Source organism: Squalius cephalus (genome assembly GCF_949319135.1).
Source record: "Squalius cephalus genome assembly, chromosome: 18".
NCBI lineage: Eukaryota > Metazoa > Chordata > Actinopteri > Cypriniformes > Leuciscidae > Squalius > Squalius cephalus.
This window is the reverse complement of record NC_137139.1, coordinates 4,681,831-4,704,666: the sequence shown is the minus strand read 5'-3', so window position 1 is coordinate 4,704,666 and position 22,836 is coordinate 4,681,831. Positions and strand designations below refer to the sequence as shown.

General features: G+C 36.7%; 1 protein-coding gene across 1 annotated transcript in view; it reads left to right on the top strand.

The window, feature by feature from the left end:
• The window catches only part of LOC307146264 (uncharacterized protein), a gene marked incomplete at its 5' end in the record, with an annotated part of 159,992 nt that overhangs the window by 85,932 nt on the left and 51,224 nt on the right, over positions 1–22,836 (top strand). The window contains one exon of the mRNA XM_079850163.1: positions 1,055–1,207. Coding sequence (XP_079706289.1) covers positions 1,055–1,207 — 153 coding nt within the window. The remainder of the gene's footprint in view (positions 1–1,054; positions 1,208–22,836) is intronic.

Sequence of the window (22,836 nt, the reverse complement as noted above, 5' to 3'; positions counted from 1 at the left end):
ACTTGTGTCACTGGTTTCCGTGACGGGTCACATATAAGTATATATTTTCTCACAACTCTTTACGTTCCTTTAGGACTTTATTTAACTCATTTAAGATTGCTCTTATTAGGATACTCAACAAAACGGACATTTTGGCATAATGTGTGTTATTATTCGTTCAAGCGCGAAAGAGAACTCGATTCTGGCGCGTGTCTATCTGTGCGCCCTGTGTGTGAAAGGACATTCACAGGCAGTGCGTTTTCTTTTGTCTTTTCGCGCTTGCATGGTTTAAAAGCATTTGCATGAAGAAGAACGTGATTATATAATGTAACGCCAGCCAAAGGATGACAGAAAAAAATGAATGCTGCGTGAATTGAGTTAATAACGCGTTGAACTGAAAAACATGAATCGCATGCATTACCGTTGACAGCACGGACATAACCGGACATGGAAAACGTACGATTTGCATTTTTATTATAAATTTGTGTGTGTAATTTGTTTTTATTAGAGACATCCGAGATTGATACATCTTTTTTTGTTTTTTTCTACACATTTTAGAAATGTAAAAATGTTTTATGATGTTTTTACACGAAACCCCTGCTCTCCGGTTGGGAAACGCTGGTTTAGAACAGGGGTGTTCAATCTTGGTCCTCCTAGGGACCCACCAATCTGCACTTTTTATGTGTCTCTATCTGACAGTCTTAGAACAGTTATCATCTAATGAGCTGATGAATGCTTGAATTTGATTGGTTGAGGAAGATTCTAAGGTGTGCAATTATTTTCAGGGAAACACATTGCAAAAGTAGTTCCATATCACTTCGCCAAATGATTTCAGTTATTTCAAAGTTCCATACAGCAAATTATTTATTTGTTTTTTGGAAATAATGATTAGCAGAATAAATGACTCCGGTCCGTTGCATTTTGAGAAAATAATGCACACCTGAGGTGTTCGTTGCTGTAAAACGTATTCCAATAATATATACAACTTAAAAAAATATTATTTTACATTGGGAAAAAAAAAAAAAACATTCAGCATTCAGTGATATGGCTTCTCTGTCATGTGTCTGTATAACAGTAAAGCCAGGAGTGTGTCCAAGCACAAATCATGAAGCAGCAATGTGTGCCATGAGGGGTTCAGCTCTTTGTGCCGACGACAGTGAGTGTCCCAACAATGAGAAATGCTGCAGCAATGGGTGCGGTGGACGTCAGTGTGTGGCTCCAGTTACAGGTATTATATTATATTATATTATATTGTATTATATTATATTATATTATTATACTACAGGTCTTTTGAATACTTTAATCTGATTGGTTGACAAAGATTCTAAGATGTGCAATTATTTTCAGGGAAACGCACAGCTAAAGTAGATTCAGGCAGGTCTTGACCGCAAAACCTATATGTCCATATCACTTTGCCAAATGATTTTAGTTATTTTCAAAGGTCCTTACAGCAACAACAGCAAAAGAACCAAAACCCCCAGTGAAAAAAACATTCAGCATTCAGTGATTTGGCTTCTCTGTCATGTGCAGAGATGGCAAAAGTACTCACTTCCCGTACTCAAGTAGAAGTACAGATACTTGTGTTAAAAATACTCTGGAAAAAGTAGAAGTACTGATTTAACTTCTTTACTCAAGTAAAAGTAACAAAGTACAGGCTTGGGAATTTACTTAACCCTCTGGGGTCTGAGGTGTTTTTGGGGCCCTTGAGATGTTTTGACATGACCTGACATTTGTGCTTATTTCAGCTACTTAACATACTATTGGCCAACATGTAATTTTGTTGTATTCAGCACAAACTCTGCTACAATAATATGTGAGCAAAATGGATGTACATGTTTGCATTTTATAGAAAAAAAATATTATGCGTGGTTAGTATGTTTTGGGAAAAACATTGTCACTGCAATAAGGCCATTTAACACATACTGAATAGTTTTCCATAAGACTTTGGAATTACTATTCTTGTAGGCTAGAATTTTTTCTACAAAATGAGGTGAAAATCATTCTGACCACTCTTTCACAAACAACAATATAACGATTTTAATTTTGCATGTCAGTTTTTGTGTCAGCACTGCTGTATGCGTGGGCCATGAATATTAATGTGATTCACACCAGGGGTGTGACTAAAGACACTCCCCCCATGGCTAATGGGCCATCAAGGTGCTGTGAGGCAGCCTGAACAAAGAATGATGATCTAAGAATGATTCACTGATGAATAAAAAGTTAAAAAGAACAGCATTTATTCAAAATAGAAATCTTTTCTAACAATGGAAAGACTTAAAGTTATTACTATCACTTAATACATCCTTTCCAAAAAAGAAAGAAAAAAAGACCAAACTTTTGTTTTTTTATAAAAAAATATTTTTATTCAAAGAATCCTGAAAAAACTATTACAGGTTATAAAAAATATATATTAAGCAGCACAACGGTTTCCAACACTGATTTAAAACTCATTGCCGTTTTCTGTGACACACCACAGAGCTCTGTTAAAAGTTGCTCCATAAACTCTTTATGGGACAAGTTACCATGTAGCTCTTTGTGCACAATGAAAGAGTTGGTGGAAGCAATGTCCAAGAAGTGTAGAAAAATCTTACTGTACCACTTCATGGTTATGTGCTGTGTTGTGTAGTACTGTAATAGCTGATCAGACAGGTCAACACCCCTCATGTGTTTGTTGTAGGCAGTCACAGGTGCAGGACATGGAAATGTCTTTGTCCTCCATGTATCTGTTTTCACCCTCATCTGCGCAGTGTCTCCTGTATAAGCAGAATGGATGTTTTTTGTCATTTCACACAAGAATACGTAGGCTACTTTTATATTATGACGATGTAAACACAATTAGGCTTCATTTCATCTGTAAAATATTACGTCTATGCACTTACTCGGTATGATTTCTCGATCGCACTGAGAACTGAAGGTTCACATTCCTAAAAAACAACATCAAAATAAAACTTTTAGCATACATTATACAAAGTAAACTGCTGAGCAAGTGATGGTTATGGACAAACAATGTATAGTTGATGGGCCATAGAACGGAGAAATATCTATTTATGGGCCATAGACCACGTCACCGCGAGTATCTGTTGATGGGTATCCGCACGCATTTAGTGACACACGCAATGAACGGATCGTTCGCGAACGACACACATCACTACATTTCAAACATTTACACCTGTATTCACAAACATCTGTGCATAAGGCAGTATTGAAGCGTGTCTTAGGCTAACCAAAATCGAGCATTTATATAAAAATATAATGTAGACAGTAGGCTATCACATATTTTACCGGAGGCTGAAACATATTTGCACTAAATCACATTAGCAGATATTCGCAAACAAGCTACATTACGCATAAAGAAGTATTTTAGCATTATAATCAGTGTCATAAGCTAATCAAAACTGAGTGAAATATATATGAAGTATATAAATTTAGCACTGGTTGCCTACCAGTCTAGTTCACATTTTAACATGTTTCTGTCTATTTATAGATGCAAATACATGTACGATATTAGGCTTAGTTCATGTTTTTACTCCAAACTCATTTCATAACATACATTTTAATCTGGCACGACCAGTTTAACATGTCTTACCTTAAAAATCTTCTCATCTTCAAATCGCGTTCTTCTGAGGTAAATCCAAGGTAAACAGCACAACACAGCACAAACGTCTTCAAACTCAATGAAAAGCAGAGAGGAGTAAGTTCCCGAAGTCTCTGGTTCTTTGTTTTGAGGTGATGAGGGCGTTTACAGGTCTGCGTTCTGCCGCGTGGATCATTTGCATGTCAATCGCTCGTGCGCGCGTGGGTGTGGTCACATTATAGTTAATTAGGATGTGTTTGAGAAACTGTACATGCCGCTGCTTTCTTACGGATTACTTAAACAGAGAATATTTGTTTTTTATATAATTTACATATTTTAAAAATAGAGACTCCAAGCATTGTATAGACATGTGTTTTAAGTCTGTATGACAAACATTCGCTGAGTTACAGGTCATTTTCTGTCGCGTTTCAGAATGAGTTTCACATTGAGAGAGTTGGCAGAACGCGCATCATGTTTATTTTTCTTTATTTGGCGAAAAGCACAACACTTTGTTTTTATTATGAGTATGCACAAAAAAAATACACACTTAACAAGATCGATTGATGTACAACACAAGCATATAAGATAAAAATTAATATTAGAATTTTGATTTTTTTTTGCACTGATAAGGAAAAAAACGAGCCTATCGCGCCGGCGCGATAGCCGACCTCAGGGGGTTAAAGTATAAAAGTAAAAGTAGCCTTGTGAATGATAAGCATTTTTTATGCAAAGCTACCTGGACCACACAAATGTCTCTAGAGTGCAAGCTGAGAAACTTAAGTGGATTTGGAAAAAAGGTTCTTTATATGACATTGCTTACATTTTAAATGGATGTCTGCCAATAGGCCTAAAACATCACATAGCCTATATGATTATTGTGACAGACTGGGACAAAAATTCTGACTGAGTAGCAAGATATGAATTCAATTGTGATTCTGTGAGAATTCACAGATCTAGTTTCTCTTTTTTAATCTTCCCCTTAACATTTAAAGGAATCTACGTGTATGTAAGGATTTGCCGCGAATGAATGCCGCCGAATCTGTCGAGTCGTCTTGTGGTGCGTCAAGTGCAACGTATATTCCCATCCAATTGACCGTTCGCAAGGACCCGCCCCCTTTAGTTACCGTTGCTATGTCCGCGACAAGCGAAGCCGTTCTCACGCAGTGAAAAATACATCACGGAGCAGAGATGACACTGACAACACACTGACAGACAGGACAGACCAGGTTATTTTTTATATGAAACAAAGTCTCACATTTCAAATTTAGTAATTTTTTAAAGAAATTGAAACAAAAAATACAGGTTTGTGTCTCTTTAATGTGTCTGACAGATCAATCAGTTAAAGCTGCTCATGAGCCGTTCATCTCTTCCTTCTAGTGAATTTATAGCATCAAATAAACATGAATGAACATAAGAAGGAATGTTGTTTTAACCGCGGAAAGATGTCGGTACACTTCGTTTTTCAAGTTTAAATCCTCCAATGTTAATCTACTAACTCTGCTGACTGCTTTGTCGGACAAAATGGCGGATGGCAGATTATGATTGGTCAGATCGCCTGTCAATCAAACTTCCTGCGAAGGGTTGATGACGCGAAAAAAATAATGGTAACTCCACTGAAATTATTTGAAACTAAAGTAACGAGACGATTTTGTAAAATGTAAGGAGTAGAAAGTACCAATATACATTTTATGTTAAAAATTTAAGTAAAAGTAAAAAGTAAAAGTAAAAGTCGGAAAAAAAAAAATAATAGTAAAGTAAAAATATCTGAAAAATCTACTTGAGTACAGTAACGAAGTATTTTTACTTAGTTACTTCCCATCTCTGGTCATGTGTCTGTATAACAGCAAACCCAGGAGTGTGTCCAATCAGAAGAGTTTTCACCAAGACTTAGAATGTAGTGCAGAATGTGTAGGCCTACTGCTTTTATGGTGCCTTTCTAGTGCTTATAGTATTTGTCCTTTCAGGAGCTTGACATCTCCTGTCATTTTATGGAATTGATTGTGGAAAAGTGTAAAAATTCTTATAATGATGACAAATGCAGTAAAAACAGTAATATTGTGATTTTTTTTTTCAATTGAACAATAACTTTTTTTTCTATTTGAACATTTTGCTAAATGTATTCCTGTGATCAAAGCTAAATTTTCAGCATCATTACTCCAGTCTTCAGTGTCTCATGATCCTTCAGAAATCATTCTAATATGCTGATTCAATGCTCAAGAAACATGTCTGATTATTATCATTGTTGAAAACATTGATACACAGTTTCCACAAAAATATGAATATGCAAATAAATTTTTCAGCATTCCAAATAGGGCTGCACGATATGAGGAAAAGCTGCGATGTGCGATAACATTGTTTAATATTGCGATGACGATATGACTTGCGATAAATCGACGATGAAAATTCGATGTATCGTTCAGCCCTAATTCCAAATAAAAATAACCATTGTTAATAATTGAGCACAAATAATAACTGATAATAATTGAGCAGCAAATCATCATATCAGAATGATTTCTGAAGGATCATGTGACACTGAAGACTGGAGTAATGATGCTGAAAATTCAGCTTTGGTCACTGGATTAAATTACAGTTTACAATATTCACATAGAAAACAGATATTTTACATTGTAATAATATTTCACAATATTTTTACTGTAAGGATCAATTTATTTGATCAAAAATAGGCTTCAGACTGTAGCTGTTTTTATCAAATAAATTCAACCTTCTTTCAAAAACATTAAAAATTCTTAATAATTTCAAACTTTTGACCACCAGTGTATATAGCTATATATAAAACAATGTGAACCAATTACCAAATCATATTTTAAATAGGCTGACACTTTCCTAATCATGGACTTAAAAGTGAAAGTCGTCAGATTTAGTCTGCTCCAGTGTAAGTTTGAGAATAATATTTTGAGTTTTATTATTTTCTTAGACAAGTGAAATTAATGAAGAAAGCCTGGAAACAGATACATACATTCACTCTTATCTTCTGTCTGATATGCTGAAAACGAATGTTTTTTTTGTGCATTAGTGACAATTAACGTAAGCATGAGATGGCCAGTAGTAGTTTACATCCAATTAATGTCGGTCGTTTAACTTTTTTAAAAAAAATTTATCGTAACCATTCTGCAAATATTGATGTATTGTCTCGGCGTGTTCAGCTGCTTGTCTTAATACCTCAGCTAATATTAGTTATCAGTCAAATTAATTTTTACTTTGTTTATATAGTTTTTCTTTTTTACCCAACAAACATAAGGATACTGATAAATACAAGGCACATGCATTTTTACTTCTTGCATACTCAATCTATGGCAAATTTCTGTGAAGGAAGACAGTCTTGTGAATATCTGGTTTCAAACTGAAGCGAAACACTGTCTGAAGGTTTCCTTAAGAACTGAAAAGCTCTTAAACCTATTGTTGCGCCGGCGCCAATAAAGTCATGCAGATAGCAGATTTGAACAAAAAAAATCAAGTGCAAATACAAATACAAAAATAAGATTAAAGAAAACAGGGTTCTTAATAATCACCCTTAATTAAATATATGAACACAGAAACCCCCTGTTAATAGGTTAATGTCACGTTTCCCATTCCATGACTAGTACAATAATAGCAATTTACTCTCTGTAAAATGGTGTAATCCGCAGGGTGATGGACACGGAGATGGGTAAAAAGGTTGATGGCTACACATTATGCCGCGTCGCGTGTAGGATAACTTGAGGTATCGCACACCGGACGCTCACTTTCTCAGTTTATGCCCAGCAATATTCTTATTTAAACATATTTTTATTGAAAAACATGGAGCATAACAAGAACGTTTCCAAAAAACGAAACATTTTATATATATTTTAATTATCTTCCCACCCACACCCACCCTCAGCATCCAAAAAATCAGTTACACATGTATAGAAGTTATTATACAAAGGCTAAGACAGACATGTCCACATATTTTCAAATACATAAGCACATCATATATACACATATACATCAGTGGAGTGAGAGGTATCTAATATTGCCTGTATCGATATTTGGTTATTTTCCAGAAAATGTATAAAAAGATCCCATATTTTATGGTAATCTTTTAGTTTGCCCTTTATACTGTAGGTTATTCTTTCCAATGCAATACAATATGACAGATCTTTTAACCAATGATCAATGGATGGACCTTCTATGTTCTTCCAGTAAAATGCTACTAAACGTCTTGCAAGAACTTGGTAAATGTCAATCATTTTAGTGTGATAACCTGATAATGGTAGACTTACAGGAATTAAACCCAACGCACATATTTCAGGGGTCATTGGAATTGGTTTTGAAATAATTGAAGAAATTAGTGCTGTCACTTTTTGCCAGAATGTCTTGATCACCTCACATTCCCAGATACAATGGAAGAATGTTCCCTTATGTTTTTGGCATTTAAAACACATATATGGGATTTCTGGGTTAAACCTGTTTAACTTTTCAGGGGTTACATGTGTACGCATTACCCAGTTGTATTGGATCAGCTTAAATCTAGTGTTAATTGACAAATTCTGGGCTTTAACACATATCTGGCTCCATTCTGAATCTGGAAGGTCATATTGCAAATCTATACCCCAAGCAATTCTCTTGGAATCAGATGATTCCTTAGAACTGTTTACAAATTTGCAATAAAACAGTGAAATTTGGTTTGTACTAAGTTCCTCATAAAACATAGCCTTTTCTAGTTCTGTTGGTAGAGGTCTAGATTAGAGGTCTGCATTCCCGCGGCTGTCCCGCGGGATCCGCGGGACCCGACCAGATATTTTGCGCCGCGGGATTAAATTTCCGACTAAAAAACGGTAGCGGTCGGTAACTCTGGTGTAATTTGAACGGGAGCGGTCGGTCATTCAATACCCGACGCCGACGTTCTTTCAGAACAGCATATCTTCGCTTTACCTAATCTTAATCTTATCGACCACTTATCTGCCCTGTATGCTACTCAGGACCTTTATGCACGCGCTGCACGCACGGACCCGTAACGGTTCTTTCTGTCATGCATTGATTGTATTTGCTTAACAGCAAAATGTTACGAATTTTGATAATACGAATAAAAATAATAGCCTAAACTTCTTTTTTTTTTTCGCTGCGATATTTTTTCCCCTACTGTCTGCAGCAAAATGTTAAATTTTGTATATTAACAAGGCGAATAAAATAATAATAAAAAAATGTTTGTGCAGACTACATTTTTATGTTCTCTGTGAAAATGTACATGTGAAATTCTGGGAGATCTATATTAAAGCGGGATGGTCGGGTCGGGAAGAAAATTATTCTAAGCGGACAGCGGGTGAACAAATAGTGTATATATAGCGGGAACGGGTGGGTGCGGGATATAACCCCAGCGGGAGCGGGCGGGAGCGGGACTTAAAAAACAGTCCCGCGCAGACCTCTAGTCTAGATAGTGAATGATTTTGCTTGTCATTGATATAACTGCGAATTTGCAAGTATTTAAAAAGTGTTTCATTGGGATTCCAAATTTTTCATTAAGATCTTTAAAGGGCATCAATGTATCTCCTTCAAACAAATCCCCAACCTTACGAATGCCCTTTAGTGCCCACTGTTTAAAGCCAGAGTCATTTTCCCCTGGTCTGAAGTCCCTATTTCCCCAAATAGGAAAAAAGTAAGAGAGAGTTGGAACTTCTCCCAATGTTTGCTGAACATCATTCCATACTATCAAAGTATTTTTAACAAAGGGATTTTTGGTAGCCTTTTTTAGATTTTTATACAAGTCAGAGTAGGGCTGGACGATTTTGGCTAAAATCATAATCGCAATTAATCAAACAAGTTACCTCGATTACGATTATTGAACGATTATTTAAAAAAAAAAATCCTATGTCACTGGCAAGGCTTATACTGTAAATACGTTCACGGTTATTTTTTCTAATGAAAGAGTTAGGGATGTCCCGATACCACTTTTTCACTTCCGATACGATACCGATGCCGCAGCTTTGGCTATTTGCTGATACCGATATCAATCCGATATCTTTATTTTATTCTTGAACTAATACTACTAATAATAAAATATATGGAAGCACTTTCCTCAATTAGCCACATAAAAACATCTCACTCAAATGGAGAACAAATACTTCTCCAGTATAAAGTCCACAACAACAGTTGATAATGAAAGACTGCCACCCTTTATTCAAAAGGCCTTGAGATATGTTTGGTAACCTGAATGAATTTAAAATTAATTTGATATATATCACAGATCAATATATTTGTTTCCTTAAAATTTAAATTAACTTTAACTTCTCATCTGAATTATAAATAATTTATTTCTGTATAAAATAATACTACCATTAAAAACATTTGATTTTATTTTTTAATCAATGTAGAATGTGTAACTTAAAAATAAAAAGATTAGTGCTCTGTTTTAGGACAAGAAATGAAAACCAATGCAATATGATGAATGTCCAAAAGATGAGATTATTTTTGCTTTTTGATAATTTGATTTAAAAAAATGTACATAGTGTGTGTGTGTGTGTGTGATTTTGGTTGGGTGACAGTTAGGTTACAGTTTGACAAGAGTTTACAGTTTGACAAAAGCACAATTTTTTACACAAATATAAGTAGGCTGAACACTTTGCAGTTTTAATGATGTCCTGTATGAACAAATTGACGTTGATGTTATAATGATGAATGATGTTTTTATGTTTCCACTGTTCGATCGCGCCCGTGCCTCTCTCTCTCTGACACACACATTCCAGCATTGCAATCTTGACATCGCAGCCTGTTCATTATGCTGCGTTCACACCAAACGCGAATAGAGCGTCAAATTCACGTCTATCGCGTCTAGTTCTACGCTTAAACATTTTGAATCCATTCGCGCGTCCAAAGCGAATAGGACGCGCGTAAGCGAGCGTTTGAAGCGAAATAGACGCGCGTTCAGGGACGGGGCAGAGTCAAGTGACTACACACGCGGTAATATGTTTTAAGGGGAAGGTACACACACAGTAGGCGGAAATATTAATAGGATTAAAAAAACGAAATAACCGACTTGGTAAAATTACGTCGGTTACAGGCTCTGAATTTCGGTTTCGATTACTTTTCGATTAATCATCCAGCCCTAAGTCAGAGTACAAATACATATCCATCCCTATACCTTTTGCAACTATAGATTCTATTTCTACCCAGGGTAATTTCAGCTGCAAGGAGAACCAATAGGTGGCACAAGCCAACTGGGCAGACCAATAGTACCACTGCAAATTGGGTAAACGTAAACCTCCTCTGTCATAAGGGAGATATAACAATGTTAGGCGAAGCCTTGCACGTCTATTATTCCAGATGAATTTGGTTAATTTTTTTTTCATATTAGAGAAAAAGCCTCACAGGGGAGAGTGGAATAGAGCAAAATAAATATAAAAATTTGGGAAGAATGTTCATTTTTCTAATGTTTATACAACCAATTAATGAGATTGGTAGGGAGGACCATCTGTCTACAGTTTCACAGACTTTGGTTATAACTGGGTTGTAATTGGCAAGAACTAACTTGTCAATTGTGGGTGTAAGGGTGGAATTCCTTCAGTGGTTCAAGCTGCAAGAACTGCTGAATGACTAAAGAAACGTTATTAGCAAGATGGTAGAAAACTGCACATTTCTTGTCTATACCACCCACTGCCACTTATACCAATGACGGAAATAAGCGCAGTTACAATAGCTTAATATTTGTGGGAGAGCGTTGCTATAGATAGTGAGGATATTGTATTGCAATATGTAGCACTTCAAAGTCAATACCAAATCAAAACTAGTTAGCACATTAGTTGTAATTGAAAATGTTTAATGACAAAATATGGTTATGGTTACACTTAAAATAGTTACAAAATAAATGTATGAAATGATGATAACTTATATTATTAATTGTACCCAGCATATGTGAAAAATGTTACCTGAGAGAAAGAGAGAGAGAGAGAGAGAGAGAGAGAGAGAGAGAGAGAGAGAGAGAGAGAGAGAGAGAGAGAGAGACCCAAGAAAGGGACCCAGAGATGAAGATAGTCAGAGCATCAAAGAGACAGAGCAACAGTTTCAACCTTCATTTATCCTTTCCCTGACCATGTGACTAAAACCCAACTGTGAGACATTCAAACTGACCAATCAGATAATTACACTTCCACCACTGTACTAAAGGTGTGACAATTCATCGACCCCTAAAAGTACAAACATTTGGCCTGCAAGCCTAGATCACTATCAGCCCCTCTGTGCCTTAGGAACTCCAAATGGTCATTGTGGTAGAAAGAGGGGGTAGAAAAACAGTCAAGCAAATATCTTTGTTCATTTAAAATATCTTGGATTATTTTCAATTCTACATGGGAGTAATAACTATGCCTAAATATTTGAAGCCATTAATTGCGTTTATAAATGGATGCCCAACCGGTGGTTGATGCCTTTCTTGGGTATTTAAAAAAGTATTGATGATTTGGTCTTATTAATTTTATAGCCAGAGAACTTTCCAAATCTATCAATTAGTTGGAGCAGTGCTGGAATGGATCTCTCAAGCATTGTTAGAAAAAGAATAGTGTCATCTCAGGGCTCTACACTTACTTTTTGAACAAGGAGCACTGGTGCGCCTAAATAAAAAAATTTAGGAGCACAGACAAATATTTGGGGGCACAGTCATTTTTGTTGTATAAGTTTATCATTATAGTTTTATTATTAGAATTATTCAACAATTAAATTTACAATGCTCATTGTAAGGTTAAGAACATCAGACCAAAACTTTCAAACAAAAGATTTTCATTTAATTCTATTTTATCGTCATGTAGATTTCATTTATCATTGTATGTAGGCCCTATGTATGTTTCACATTTTATCTGAAATGAAGATCATGTCTGAGTCACTTGGCCAAGCTTTGTAGCCTGGTCGCCTTGACCTCTTTCCAGCAGACAGCCAATTTTCAGCATATTTTGTAGGATCAAACAGTTCCAGGGAGGGCCCCTCTGTGCTGATCCGAATTAGTAGGGCCCTATAAAATCCGTTTTAATTTTTCCCAAATTCCGTTTTTTCCGTTTTAATTTTTTGCAAATTCCATTTTTTCCGTTTTTTTTTTTTTTTTTTTACCCTTTACTGTAATTTTAGTCGTAAAAAGAGTGTTTTTAATGTAATGATTAAAATGTACACAAAATAGGAATGACCCTAAATTTATTGAGGTAACAAACAAAATTCTCATTTTAAGAGATGTTAAATGTGGTTTGGTTTGTTTACATTAGTGAATGTATTAGGCTAAAGCCCCTTTCACACAGAGATTCCGGAAAATACACGGATAAAGTGACCCGGGATTTGACCCGGGTTCGTTTGATTTTGGTTCATTCACACTGCCAGTGATTTTCCGGAATCAGAGAGCGCGTTCACACACAACCCGTGTATGTCCCGGAAAGACACGTGACATCGATGTGACTTGTAATGTCTCAGCAGCGTCTTCAGTTTGCTTATGAGCTGCGATTTCTCTCTCGAGAAACCGCGCTTGTGCATTTATTTCTCTGATTCGATGATAAACTTGCGCATTACGTACCGCTTCACAGCTGGCGAACGATCCCGCGCTTCAGCGTCATCACTACGACACGGCATTATTACGGCTTTTGTTCACACAGCGCGCGTTCCGGGACTGAACACGGCAATGTTACTAGGTCCCCAACCCGGCATCGATCCCGGCATCAATCCCGGGTCGTGTTTGCGTTCACACAGAAAGCGTTCCGGCAATTTGCCGGCAATTTCCCGGGTTCAATGCGCTGTGGTTTGGGGCTAAACTAACATAACCCACGAGCAATACATTTGTTACTGTATTTATTAATCTTTGTTAATCTTAGTTAACCCTAACCCTGTATTTTTAATGTTACTTCACAGTGCATTAAGCTAAGTAATGTTAACAAATACAACTTTTCATTTAAATAATGTAGGCTACTAAATGGTGAAATTAACATTAATAAAGATTAATAAATGCTGTAGAAGTGCAGTTTATTAATAGTTAATGTTAACTGATCTAGTTAACTAGAGTTTAATAAATGGAACCTTATTGTAAAGTGTTACCGATTTTGTTATACACCGAACCGATTCAGTGTTGGACAGATCAGTTGTTTTAACCATTCATTAAAGTGAATCGGTTCAAAGGAGTCATTAGTTCGCGAATCGGACGTATCATTAGCAGACTTGTACGCGTTGTGTGATTATCCCGGCAGTTTTAGGACATCGCACAAGATTTGTCAACACAGAAAACATTTCATCATTGGATAGGATTTGTTTAGTTTATTGAAAGTGTTTTTATGTCAGCTGAATGGGCGGAACGCTTTTCAGAGAAGAAGGAAAGGTAAAAAAGTTTTTTTTTTTGCACAATTCACACACAGCCGTAGCCTAATTCAGGAAAAAAAATATCCGAATGCTCCACGTGAAACCTCGTTCTTCCGATCTTTTACCATTGTGTCAATTCTCAATTGATTTAGATTAATAAACGCGAGGGAGTGAGAGAGAGCAAGACAGTTTGAAGACGCGCGCGCGACCGGGCCTCTCTCTCTCTCTGCTCGTTCTTTCAGTAATATGCGATTTTCCTCAGACATACGTTTTTCTCCCACACAAAACAGAATTTTATTCCAAATATGTAAAATTCCGCGTTGACACTAGATTCCGCGTTAATTTGCCAATTCCGCGATTCCGTGATCGCGGAAATTATAGGGCCCTAAAATAGGCTAGTTCGTGTGTGGGCACTGTAGTTTTTTTTATGAGGCTACAGACTAGCTACTGAAGATTTAGGCCTAAATAACTGATCTCCCGGTAATATAGTGTCCTACTCTGCCCCTCCTCATGATTATGTATTTGCAGCTGTTTCTATAGAAAAATGCTGTGTCACTCGCACGAGTGCGCCCAAATATTTTTTCACGTTCGCACGCCGAAATATTTACTCGCATGTGCGAGTGAAATGGGCGCACTGTAGAGCCCTGCATCTGCATATAGTGCTATTCGGTGATCGCGATCTTTAATTTGAATGCCCTTAATGATAGAGTTACTTCTGACTGCAATTTCTAAAGGCTCTAATGCTAGAATAAAGAGCATTGGCGGCAGTGGGCATCCTTGACGTGTGCCCCTATATATATTAAAAGGTCTTGATATTGTATTATTAGTCCTAACTTCTGCTATTGGTTTAAAGTATTAAATATTGACCCATCGTAGAAATGAATCTCGAAAACCAAAACGAGCCAATACTTCATTCATATACAGCCACTCTACCCTACCAAACGCCTTTTCCGTGTCAAGTGATAGGATACATGTGTCAGGGACTTCCCTTTTTTCATACAGAATGTTTAAGCCTAATATTATGAGTAGCCTGACCATTCTTAATGAATCCATTTTGGTCTAGACCTATTACAGATGGAAGACATTTTTCTAATCTTGACGCCAAGATTTTGGCAATGATCTTTAAATCTGTATTGAGTTGAGAGATTGGTCTTTTATGACTCGCATTTGGTAAGAGACTTGTCAGGTTTCAAAATTAAAGTAATTAAGGCATTTCTCAAAGTTGGTGGCAAATAACCATTTTGAAATGATTCGGCATACATTTCCTTCAGAGGGCCAACCAATTTATTTTTAAAAAGCTTATGAAGTCGGGAATTGTTACTAGTGTGTCTCGCGATCCGAAGCTCTCTGACTCTTCCATTCAGACAGAGGCGCATTTAGCGAATTTAGTAATTCAGGACTCTCTGCTTTTATTGTTATTTTTATATCTTATACATTATATTTTTACCTTATGCATCTGTTGTGATTATTTATGTCTATTTAAATTCCTTCTTCCTTCTTCCTTCTCTACACTGTAAACCCTAACACTCAAAATCATTAATTGGTTTGAGTAGGACAAACTTAAATTCAACTAATTAGTTCAGTCCAATTAACTTGTTTGAGTATTTAGCACTTTCTTTTTCTTTCAAGTTCACAGAACTGATATATTTTAAGTAAACTGAACTGTTTCATTGTTTTGAGTTTTATGAAATTATTTCTTTTAATTTAGACAAACTTAAGTTTAACTGAAACGGCTGGGATGTCTATTTCCCAGCATGCTTTGCCGATGGCACTCGAAAGGGAGAGTAAATGCTAAAATTAAGTGTAATATAATGGTTTTTTTTTGTGTGTATGTGTAAGATTAATGTTAAATGTAAGATTTAGTAGTGATTAATGTTTTGTTTAGCTAATTTAGGAGAATTTCTGTTAATGTTGGCTTTACACTGTAAAAAAATAAATCTTTAAAAAAGGGTCAATGACTGCCAAACAAAAACCGTAAAAATAAAGTAAAATATCCTTATTTAAATGAAGTGCAAAAAACTTTTACAGAAAAACACTGTTATTTTACAGCTATTTGCTGAATTATTACGATCAAACACCTTCACTACGTTTTTACTAAAAAACATGCAGTTAACTACATGCATGATTTGCTGTGACTATACCAGTGGTTCCCAAACCTGTCCTGCCGGCACCCCAACACTGCACGTTTTCTTTGTCTCCCTAATCAAACACACCTGATTCAACTCATCAGCTCATTATCACATGGGTTAATGAGCTGATGCCGGCAGGACAGGTTTGGGAACCACTGGACTATACGTCACTGCATCATCACCTACACAGTAAATAAAGCAACATGCAGCATATCATCAGTGTTTCTCTGCTCATCCTGGACTGAAGCTCAGGCTCTACTCTTCATCATATCATCAGTGTTTCTCTGCTCATCCTGGACTGAAGCTCAGGCTCTACTCTTCAACCAATGGTGACACACGAAACACACCATACAGAAACACTTTAAACCCCAACAGAACATTAAACACTACCAGATCTCTCAGGATCTCAGCATCTTCACTTATTACAATCCAGACTTTATTTCTTTCATACTAACATTCTTATTGAGAATTAACAGAGGTTTAGAAGTTGAAGCTTTATTGAAAAGAATAAAGTTTGATATCACCATGATGGAGATCAGTGTTTGTTTTAGTTGGGCTCTTGACCTTTTAGTGTTTAACTTAAGATTTCTCTGGCTGCTTTAACTGTGTGTCTTTGATGCATATTTGTTATGGTAGGAATCCAAGAGAAACTCAGATCAGATGATGTTGCTCACTTTTTAGTGATAATAGTCATCATGTAGTGTCCTGCTTCATTGATACCATCTGAAGTGTAATGTCTGATTTAGTTGTTAAATATTAGTTGTTAATTTTGCATGATAAAACTGCTATAGAAGATTCTGCAGTGCTGTGATACTCAGATTTTATGAAGTCATTATACAGAAAATGTTTTGACAGGATCATATAGACTCACTCAGACATCAAGAATCAGCGTATGAATCGCAACAATGGTGACGATGAAAAAAAAATCTGATCAACTCTGAACTACTATAAAGTCACAAAAAGGCTTTGTTGGTTGTCACCATTGTTGAGATTCATATGTTGATTCTTGATGTCTCTATACTACAATAAAAATGAACCAGCTCAAAACTTTGTCTGTATAATATATATATTTTTTAAATCTCAGATTGTTATAATACTGGTGCCATAATATTTCAAGGGTCATGTGAAAAGTTATGGCATTATAGACTTTGTATAAAGCTAAATTCCATCTACATATTACATAATCTAACCTAATATATTCATGCTTAACTGCCAAATCAGTGAACCAGATCACCATATGATGATTATAACATCACCATTAACTGACCAATATCATCTGATATTTTCTCCTGCCTTTATTGCTATAATAAATGTGTATCAAATACACAGTTAAAGCAAGCAGAGAAAACTAAAGTTAAAAACTCAAGGGTCATGAGCCCAACTAAAGCAGACACTGATCTCAATCATCGTGACATCAAATTTATTTTAAAGTTTTTTACACTTTATTTAAATGAGCATATTTTACTTTAATTTTATGTTTTTTGTTTGGCAGCCATAGCTGCCAGTCATTTGACCCTTTTTTAACAATTTTTTTACAATGAAGGTATGTGATCATAATAATGCAGGAAATACCTGTGAAATAACAGTGTTTTTCCGTTTATTTAAATTAGAATATTTTACTTAAATTTTATGGTTTTTGTTTGGTAGCCGCAGCTGCCAGTCATTTGACCCTTTTTTTACGATTTTTTTACAATGAAGGTATATGATCATAATAATGCAGGAAATACCTGTGAAATAACAGTGTTTTTCCGTTTATTTAAATTAGAATATTTTACTTTAATTTTATGTTTTTTGTTTGGCAGCCATAGCTGCCAGTCATTTGACCCTTTTTTAACAATTTTTTTACAATGAAGGTATGTGATCATAATAATGCAGGAAATACCTGTGAAATAACAGTGTTTTTCCGTTTATTTAAATTAGAATATTTTTCTTAAATTTTATGGTTTTTGTTTGGTAGCCGCAGCTGCCAGTCATTTGACCCTTTTTTTAAGATTTTTTTACAATGAAGGTATATGATCATAATAATGCAGGAAATACCTGTGAAATAACAGTGTTTTTCTGTTTATTTAAATTAGAATATTTTACTTAAATTTTATGGTTTTTGTTTGGTAGCCGCAGCTGCCAGTCATTTGACCCTTTTTTTTACGATTTTTTTTTTTACAGCGTAGGGTCGTTACCATCATGGTGACAAGTGATGTATGCTGCTTGATTTGAGAGCAAATAATCCCTTTATATTGTTGCACTCATACAACAAGTGCTTCTGTATAACATTGCTAATATGTTAGCAAATTAGTATGTTAGCAGATTAGCTTTTAAAAGCTAAGTTTATTCTAATAAAAGTGTTCACATTGAGATTAAATGAAAATTATAAAATAATTGTATGAATTAATGTACTTTGAGTTTCAGAACTTAAAAAGATTTGAGGCAATTGATTGTTCTGCCAACTTATTCAGGTTTACAGTGTACTTCATAGATTTGAGTTATTTTAAGTGAATGGACTTCGTACTATTAACTTTATTTACCCAAGTTATCTTAACAATAAGTTATTGAGTTACTTGGACACAAATCAAAAAATTTTTATGCTTAAATTGTTTGAGATAATAAACTTAAATGATTTAAGGCAATCGGTTTCCTCAAACGGTTTGAGTTTAACTAACTCATCAGGTTTTACAGTGTATATGTCAATTGGCAGACCGTCAGGGCCAGCTGATTTACCATTCTTCAACTTTGATATAGATTCCATGACTTCACTTTCTTCAAATATACGGTCTAAATCATTTTTTATCTTCTTCTGATATGAGTGGGAACTGAAGATCATTGAGAAATCGGGCTTGGTCTTCAGTAAAATGTGCTGATTCAGATTTATATAAATCTTTATCAAACGAAACGAAAGTATTATTTATCTCTAAAGGATTAGATGTTATTTCCCCATTTAAAGTTTATAGGCTGACATGAAAAGATGAGTTTTGAGAGTGATTTTGAACTGTGAAATGGAGTCTATGGCACGAATATGAGGGGGAAGAGAGTTCCAGAGTTTTGGTGCTGCATGGGAGAAGGCCCTTGCTCCCATTGTGGAGAGTCTGATGTCTGGGGTTGCTAGTAATCCTGCTGATGATGAACGGAGTGAGCGTGAGGGTATGTAGGTCTGTAGTAGTTCTGTAATATATGAGGGGGCGAGGTTGTGCAGGGCTTTGAATGTCATTAACAAGACTTTGAAGTTGATTCGTTGTGATATGGGCAGTGCAGTTGAATCAGCAGGGGTGTGACATGGTCGGTAGACTTGGTACGGGTGATGATGCGTGCAGCTGAGTTTTGGAGAAGTTGGAGCCGGTGGAGTAATTTATTGGGGATTCCTTGCAGGATCGCATTGCAATAGTCGATCTGAGAGGTCACCAGGGTGTTAACAAGAACTTCAGTGTTGCGAAAGTGAGGGACGCAGTCTGGAGATGTTTCTGAGGTGAAAATAAGCCGTCCGACAGACATTATTGATGTGGTTGGAAAATGAAAGGGTACTGTCCAAAATAACTCCAAGGCTCTTTACCTGTTTAGAGACTGGTATGACATCCTCCCCAATGGAGACTGATGAAAGGTTGGATTTTGAGAGTGTGGATGGAGTGCCAATGAGCAGTAGCTCTGTTTTGTTTCTGTTAAGTTGGAGATAATTGGTGGTCATCCATGCCTGGATGTCGTGGATACAGGTGGTGAGGGTGTTTGGGGGAAGTGTGGCAGTGGGCTTGGTACATACATAAAGCTGTGTGTCATCTGCATATGAGTGGAAGTGAATGCCATGATGTCTGAAAATATTGCCTAATGGAAGAAGGTAGATGATAAATAAAAGTGGCCCCAATACTGACCCCTGTGGAACTCCATGTTGGAGTGCTGAGCTCTCTGACTGGTGGTCTTCAATTTTGACAAAATATGTCCGGGCTGTCAGGTAGTGCGCAAACCACTTAAGGGCAGTTCCACAGACTCCTATACTTTCAAGCTGCTCAAGCAACAGTTGGTGGGATATTGTGTCGAAGGCGGCACATGTCTAGGAGAATGAGAATGGATAATAGGCCAGCATCAGCTGCACGGAGAAGATCATTAGTGATCTTGACAAGGGCTGTCTCGGTACTGTGGCTTGAACTGATCCCAGATTGAAATTGTTCAAGAAGATTATTATCATGAAGGTAAGTCTGGAGTTGGATTGCAACCACTCTCTCGAGTATTTTGGAAATGAAGGGCAGGTTTGATATGGGACGATAATTATTAAGGTTGTTACAGTCCAGTCCTGGTTTTTTCAATGTGGGTCTGACTATCGCAGCTTTTAGTGATGCAGGGACTATGCCAGTTGACAAAGATGATTTGATAATGGAGGTTATCAGTGGTGTTAAAGCAGGTAAACAGGTCTTAACAAAGGAGGTGGGGATGGGGTCCAGGTGGCATGTAGAAGAGTTAGATTTGGTGATGAGCTCAAAGATAGACTCCTCAGTTGGAAGACTGAAGTTACTGAAAACAGCAGGTGGGGCTAAATTTATCACAAATGCTGCTGGCAGTGCAGCCTGTGTGATGTTCGCCACGACCAGTTGTTGGTGGATTTTGGAGATTTTTGAATAAAAAAACTTAAGGAAAGCAGAGCAGTAATCATCAGAGATGTTGTTGGTGTTTGAATCTGGAGGTTTCAGTAGCCTTTTCACTGTGGAGAAAAGTTTCCTTGTGTTCCCTTCACCCGCATTGATGCTATTCGCGTAGTAGATATTCTTAGCTGTATTCAGCATGTTTTTATAGTGGAGAACATGTTCAGTGTACAATTGTTTGTGAACTGTAAGTCCTGTCTTGTTGCTGAACCTCTCAAGACGTCGCCCTTTAGCCTTGAGCTGACGTAGCTCAGGTGTGTACCATGGAGCAGTATGTGCAAAGGTAACAGACCTAGTTTTTATAGGGGCTAGTGCTTCAAGTGCTGTAGATAAGCAGTCATTGTAGTAGCCTACTAAGTCTGAGGGCATTGAAGTGGCAACAGGGCTTGGGTATGAGGCAATTAATTCCATGAAATCTTCATTCTTTATATGTCTGATGTTACGGTATGACATTATCATATTCACTTTTAATTTTCTGAGTGTCAAAGTAGTGTTGAACAAGACAACCTTGTGAGCAGAAACCGGCAATTCAGACGAGTGAATATTAAATGGAGTAATGCCTGCACAACAAACTAAGTCAAGTGTATGTCCCTTTGAATGAGTTGGGAATCCAACATATTGGGTCATCCCAAAGCAGTCCAGTGTTGCTTTAAAATCCTTTGTAGATGAATTTTCAGTGTGGTCGAAGTGGATATTAAAATCCCCCATCAGAATGATGTGAGGAGTAGGGATGTCAACGATTAATCGACGATCGATTAATTGTCGACAATACATTTAATCGATACAACTTATCGATCATCGATTAAGCAGGTCTTCATGCGCGTTCGCGCTGCTCAACCGCGAAACATGTAAAGCGAGCGCGCCGGAGTTATGTTTGGGACCATTTTACACCTTCATCATGACTATAAGTTTGCGTGTGTATTCGCAGCCTTTTGTTTTGTGCAAATGTAAGTTGTAATACTATTTATTTTGTGTATGCCTATCTATATCTGATTTATCTCACATTGGTTAAGAATTAACTCTGTAGTAAAGCGTCAGCTTCAGCGCGCGCAGCTCAAACGGCAGTGCACGACTAATAATGACTATTGGGACTGTAATATTACATAACATTATAAAGAGAACAATACTGTAATAAAACGTGAATTATTTGGGTTTAGTTAACGTGTCGCGTTGCTCCAGGAAGAGCGCGTCCACAACATGAGTAGTTCTGAATGAATGGCACGTAACTTAGTTCAAGTTCACAGTTTGTGCATGAATTTGCGTCATTTTGTGCAGATATAATTTATTTTGAATATATCTGATTAATCTCATATAGGATGCGTTTCTTATAGATAAATAATGTGCTAGCAAAGTGCTCCAGTTTAACGGTAGCAGATTCATTCAGCGCGTGCAGTTATTCCAGGAAGAGCGCGTCCACAACAGTCACACATTATAAGCGCATACGAGGCGGCGTTGGTGACACGTTGTATTAGTAGTTAACCCTCAGAGGTCGGAGATCACGCCGGCGTGATCTGCTCGCTTTTTTCCTTATGAGTTGAATTGAGACCCAAAATACTCTTTTGACTTTGATTTTACAAAACAAGTTTCATCCACAGGAGTAAATCACGCACATCTTATTTTCATTACGGGTGCTGGATCACAAGTATAATCCATGTAGTAGTCCGTAACAGATCCGCACACCGAATAAGCTCCCATTCAAAAATGTTTTATTAGTGACGTTTCGGGCCTCACATGGCCCTTCCTCAGACTGAGGAAGTCTGAGGAAGGGCCATGTGAGGCCCGAAACGTCACTAATAAAACATTTTTGAATGGGAGCTTATTCGGTGTGCGGATCTGTTACGGACTACAAAACAAGTTTCATACATCAATCGATTCTGTTAAATGTGTATTATTTTTGTGTATACTCACAATAAAAACATAGTGTTGTGCTTTTCGACAAATAAAGAAAAATAAACACGAAGCGAGTTCTGCCTTCTCTCTGTCCGTGTAGTCCATTCTGAAACGCGTCCGAAAATGAATCATAACTCAGCGAATACTTCTCACACAGGCACGTGAGATATGTCTTTATGAAGCTTGAAATCTCCTCTTTTAAATGAAGTAATTTATATAAAAAACAAATGTTTTCAACTCATGTAATCCGTTTGAAAGCAAGGAGAGGTACCGTTTTTCCTTCTGCTTCATTATCTCTATAATAAGCTGCGGCCGCCCCGCCCCGGCGCGATTCACATGTAAATAGTTAGAT